Raw genomic sequence first — 6,000 nt, 5'->3', positions numbered from 1 at the left:
TTTAATTTTTTTTTTTAACGTTTATTTATTTTCGAGACAGAGAGAGACAGAGCATGAACAGGGGAGGAGCAGAGAGAGAGGGAGACACAGAATCTGAAACAGGCTCCAGGCTCTGAGCTGTCAGCACAGAGCCCGATGCGGGGCTCGAACTCACGGACCGTGAGATCATGACCTGAGCCGAAGTTGGACGCTTAACCGACCAAGCCACCCAGGTGCCCCTGTATTCATTTTCAAAAGAAGTCAGAGAAAGTTAAAATTTTCCCAGGCCCAAAGATGATTCTAGAAGGAGGCTTCCAGAGACATTTTCGTGCAGTGACAACATTAAGGGAGTAAAACACCACATCAATAAGTTATGTTTGCTTAGGGCTCGGAAATTTTATTAGTACCAGGGATTTTTCTCTAAAAATTTTTTTTCTCCAAAATGGTATGTATTATATGTATGTGTTTTGTAAAGAGGAACTTGAACTATTTTTTTAATCTAGAATGTGTGTGTATTGCCTAGAGATATTTCAAGTATCCCTGATGTATACGGGCACCATAGTAATTAGGAAGAAATATTTAATTCATTCTCTAGCTGAGCACTGAGCTCTATTTTATCTATAGAGCAATTTAGATGCTCTTCAATAAACATTGTCCTGTAATAACAGGAGCAATTGTTACATGTAGTGAGAAGGATTTTATTTTGCATCTGGTCAAAGTGAACTATCTGTACATTGTGCGGGGTGGGGACAGCTAAGCTCAGACCCTGCAGCTGGGCTATTGCTCTTCATTTATGACCTCAATGCCAAGGAATGATGGAGAGGTTACTGCCTGAAGGCTGATTGTGATGCCAAGTGAAATAGATGAGGGGAAAGCCTTGGCAACAAGAAAAAGAGCACAGGTGCATTGTGGGAGCTGGGGAGAGAGCCAGGGTTCCTGGTCATTGGGCAATCACAGTGTACTCAGAGCAAGATGTATCTCCATCTCTCTGACCCACACAGGTTTCTCTCTGGGGTTAGAGAATGTTATGTTTGTGCACTCTGATTGGAAGGCAGTAACTGGACCTTCAGGGTCCCTTCCTGCAGGAATGAGAACATCTGCCAGCATCTTGCTGCTAAGATTCCATGTGCTCTTCCCTCTCAGGCTCATTGCCTCAGTGTTGCCACTGAATTGCCTGTCCCCTAAGTGGGGATTTTCCTTTAGCCTGGTGGATTTTCACTGGCCAGCACTGAATAGCCAAGAGGCTACTACAATACCAATTCTCATATTTGCAGCTGGAGGTCCCTTTAAGAAATTATCTGACTCATTTGGGTCAAATAATAGTTTCCAAGGAGATTTAGAAGACAGGAAGTGTGATATTAACCTAACCTAGATACCAAATTTTTTTTTTCTTCTGAAATTTCTTGACAGCTGTTGCATAACCTCTTTAAATGGCATTTAGAACTCTGTGCCCCAGAAGGCATTGTTGACACTGTTGACTCCAAACCCAAGTGACTATTGTCTTAAAAAAAAATTTTTTTTTTTTGGACAATCTGATTCCATAAAAGAATTGGATGTGAGGTATGCATTTTTGCATTGATATGTAATCATATGGGAAGCAATATACCATTTCTCTAAACCCATGATTATTTTTACTACTTTGGGGATGAGGCAAGCTTTTCTGCCATGAATGCAGGACTTCAAGAATGTCCCAGCTTGTTTATATAGGCTTCAGTCATGTCAGCATGCATTCCTGCATGAGTATCTGCCTGGGACTGAGCTAGCTAGAAGGGGGCAGGAAGAGAGATCTGGTAAGGTTTCCTGTTATGTTTAATAGCATGATTAACTCTTCATGGTTTAAGGGCTTCCTTGTTTTGCTGTCTGTACTTTCCAGTGAAGAAGCAAAGAGGTCTGGAGAAGGAAAACCAAGTTTTGTCATAGAACTGGAAATAGAATAATTCATTTGCCTAACATTTGGGAGATGGGAGCTAGAATATCAATGGCATATTGCTAACTGTGATGATTATTAGCCCTGAAAATCATGGATAATTGAACTCCTCAAACTCACCAAATCTTTATATCAGAGTTATAAAATGGTAGTGAAGTGGACCATTTGGTCTTTAATTTCTGTTTTTACCACCTTTCTGATGGGGAGGTAGTTGAGAGATGAGGAAAACTAACTTTCACTAACAGCAAGATAGAGAAAAATATATGAATGGTAGGTATCTGGCCGTATGTAAAATGGAGAGTCACTCTCTGAACAATGCCATTGGTTCTTTTGGAAGAATGGTCAGTGGGTAACTTGGGTCGATAGAAAACATTGCATAAAATATTTCTCCCATCAGTTTTAGGTCAACCTCTGTATTTTGTTGTGAATTCTGTGGCTGGAGGTATATGAAAAGAAATGAGTTGTGGGTAAAAAGGACCATCCCCATGACTGAAAAGGAAATGATGTGAGAATGTAAATACTGCATATGATTTGCCTTCCTTCACTTTCCCCTGCTTTGTATGGCTGAAACCCAGAGAAGTTAGAATTGGCCAAACAAAAACCAGATGGGTGTCTTTTCTATAAAATGGAAACTATCAAAAGGCAAAATTGGGATTAAACCTCCTTATCTTTATGACTGGATGTAGATAAGAAGTGGAAAGGAGTAGAAGAGGGGCAGGTAATTTGTTTAAAGGATTGTGAAGGGGAATACAAAACCACTGGCTGACTTAAACACAGGGAATAATGATTTTGGTAAATAGTTTTCCTGGAATACGTTTCTTTAATTTGTTTATAATAGTTGGAAGGTAAAATTGGTGGAATTTCACGCTGGATTGTGTGGAGGAAGTAGAAGAGGAGGTCTCTGATTGGTATGGATGGAGGTGCCATTTGCCAAGCGAAGGAAAACAGACAGATGGTTTGGGGGCAAGATGAAGGGTCCCATCCTGGACACATTTAGAAGAGCCAATGCAGATATCTTGTAAGCAGTTGTATGGATGGGGCTGAAACTTGGGTGGATGATCTGGGCTACAAGCAGAAATTTGTGATTTATCATCACTTAGATGGTAAGTAGAACACAGGAATAAATGGAATTTTCTAGGGAGATCACATAAAGGGAAAAAACAGAGATTGGATGATTGGCCAGAACTCCCTGACAGGGGAAGGCAGAAGGGATTCAAGGTATAAGAGGAGAACAAAAGGTTTCTTCGGGTATATTGAATCTAGGGCAGAAAACATGCCTCACTGGAAAAGGAGAGATGTCATACCTCCTATAATCTTGGAGGATTAGAAACAACACCAGAGGCAACAGGGAAATTAATAGAAAGCAGAAACCTATGTGGACCACTGCTGGGAGGAGGTGCTGAGAAGCTAAAAATCAGGAACTAGTGAGGCAGGAAGGAGCAATTGCTTGTGAGTTGCTTTTCCTTTCCTTTCCTAAGAGGGTGCTGGAGAGAGAGCCTGGTTCCCCAAACACATGCCTCAGTGTCAGGAGACTGGAAGATCAGGCTGTCGGCTGGCATGGGTGAACCTCGGTGGTGTGGCCCAGTCCACTTCCCTACAGGGCATGAGCACAGTAGCAGGATGGTTACCATGGAACTGAGTGAGTGGAAGGTTCCTCCCTGCCACCCCCAACTTTCTCAAAAGTCAAGCTTGCTTTTCTCTTAGTTGTTGCTTTTTGAAAATTATTATTACTGTGAAATAGTTATATCTTTTATGTGCTAGGCCTTTACATATGTTAGCTCACACATTTGTCACAGTAGCTCTCTGATATAGGTGCCTTTTTTGTCCTTGAGTTACTTATGAGGAAATGGAGACAGAGAGGTTTAGGAACTTGCCCAAAGTTACATGTCCTGTAAGTTGTGGGGTTGGAGTCCATCTGTCTTGAATCCATGCTTCTAACCACTGTTGCTTCAGAATACCCGCTTGTATTTTGAAAGTGGAAAACATAGAAGAAACTTCTCACTTGTTCCTTCGTTCTATTGGAATTTATTGGGATTTCTTTTGTCCTATTTACTTACTGGTGTATCCTACTTTTTCTTTTAACCGCTAGAGTTTTTGTCTGCTCAGATTGAATCAGTGGATTGTAATGAATGACCAAAGAAAAATATCAAAAACCGTTTTCTGAGTGCTTTTGGTTTTTGGTTATAAATGTGTTTTTTGTTTTGTTTGTGTTTTCTCTTAGAGTGTGTGCTGTTATCCTTATTTCAAAGATTTGTTGTTCTCTTAAGGATTTCAGTTTAATATATGGTTGGGGGAGCAAAGTGTTGAAAGGTTTTTATTTTTCTTAAAGTGTAAGTCATTCCTCAGCAAGGTAATAGGTTTGGGGAGAATTAACCCATTGTGTTCCTAGTAACCCAATCTCACTGGTTTCTCCTGAGCAGGTCCCTGGAAACCTGAAAGTTTATAGCTTTTCCACAGCAACCTACCTAATGTACTGTTTAGTCCTTGGAGAACATATGGTTTATTGAATGCTTTTTTCCAATATGTTATTAATGATGATGGTCTGCTAATAGAATCATACATAATTATTCAAAACAAATTTGAATTATGATTTGGTGAGAAGAAAGGGATATAGAGTTTACATTCAAATCATAAAATTTCAGAGTTGGAAATAATCTTGAAGCCTATAATGGCCCAGGAGCACTGGGCTAGATGAGAGCACAGAGGGGCCCTCATCTCTGGAGGAATGGGACAGAGCATGGGGGCAGAGCTCCCACTAGGTTATGCCATAGCCTGAAATCAAAAACCACTTTCCTTTTGTGCGCCAAAGCCAATCAGTTGGTAGAGGCTGTCAAAATCACTTTACTGAGACAGATTTTGAGACTTTCATTTTGGCCCAGCAGGAAAGAATGCCACAATGTCTTAGTAATGTCTTCCATGGGAAGTGACAGCATGGTTCACATATTTAGAATCTCTGCTTTAAAGGATGAATGTTAGCCAAGGGAATACTAGGAAGGAGACTGTTCCGGGTAGGGGGTTAGCATGAACCAGGTCATGAAGGCAGCTGTGTGTGATGACTGGGACAGAAAATGGTGAGCCAGGGAGGAAGTGGGAGAGAGGAGCTGGAGAGATGTTCAGGGACCAGATGATGGAAGGCCTGGGATGCCCAGGTAAGGAACTGGGACTTCAGCTCTTAGGAGAGGGAACCATTGAAGACTTGACTGCCTGCATGGAGCTGCACAAGAGGTTGAAGGCTAGAAATATGCTGATTTGAAGATGTGTTTAAAAAAAAAAAAAAATTCTTCTGCATTCTAGCTATAAGCCAATAGTGGAATATATTGATGCTCAATTTGAAGCCTACTTACAAGAGGAATTGAAGATCAAACGTTCTCTCTTCAACTACCACGACACCAGGATCCACGCATGCCTCTACTTCATTGCCCCTACTGGCCATTCACTGAAGTCTCTGGACCTAGTCACCATGAAAAAGCTGGACAGCAAGGTACTCACTGACACTTTGGTGACTATCCACTCGCCTTTTGGATCACCTTTATCTGAAGGCCCTGATTTATTTCCTTCTTTTAATGTAATTGGAGTTGTTTTGTTTTACAAGACAGTTTATTGTAGCAGTTTTAGGTTCACAGCAAAATTAAGAGGAAGGTACAGAGACGCATGTATACCCCTGCCCCACATCAGCACCCCCACCCGATGGGTCCCATTGATGGGTTGTTACAGTCAACGCATCTATGTTGACACACCGTAATCACCCAAAGTCTGTTATTTACATTAGGGTTCACTTTTATTGGTGCACAGCCTGTGGGCTTGGACAAACCTACAAAGACCTGTATCGTGGAGGCATACAGAGTAGTTTTCCTGCCCCCAAACTCCTCTGTGCTCTTGCCTATTCATCCCTCCCCCTTCCTCCAACCCCATAATTGTCTTTTCTGGTTTACAGAACAATAGGGTTTAGCAATGTGAGAAAAATGCTTCAAAACCTCTGGATGTTAGGCTAAACAAAATAAAACAAACAAATAAAACCATGGAGCTCTTTACCAAGTATTTTTAGTTCTTAAATTAGCACCAGCGGATGCTCTGATGAAGGTTGGGGAATTATA

The 6,000-nt window shown here is 41.2% G+C and overlaps 1 protein-coding gene across 6 annotated transcripts in view; it reads left to right on the top strand.

The window, feature by feature from the left end:
- The window catches only part of SEPTIN11 (septin 11), a 90,991-nt gene that overhangs the window by 59,235 nt on the left and 25,756 nt on the right, over positions 1-6,000 (top strand). For 5 of the 6 annotated variants that reach the window (XM_040480606.1, XM_040480585.1, XM_040480599.1 and 2 more), the window contains exon 4: positions 5,201-5,387. In XM_040480606.1, coding sequence (XP_040336540.1) covers positions 5,201-5,387 — 187 coding nt within the window. Of the gene's footprint in view, positions 1-1,449; positions 1,540-5,200; positions 5,388-6,000 lie in introns of those variants that run through there. The other variant, XM_040480616.1, reaches the window with a different exon arrangement.

The sequence above is a fragment of the Herpailurus yagouaroundi genome, unplaced genomic scaffold (genome assembly GCF_014898765.1).
Source record: "Herpailurus yagouaroundi ecotype Mexico unplaced genomic scaffold, PumYag 28, whole genome shotgun sequence".
NCBI lineage: Eukaryota > Metazoa > Chordata > Mammalia > Carnivora > Felidae > Herpailurus > Herpailurus yagouaroundi.
This window is presented reverse-complemented; position numbering and strand designations above follow the sequence as displayed.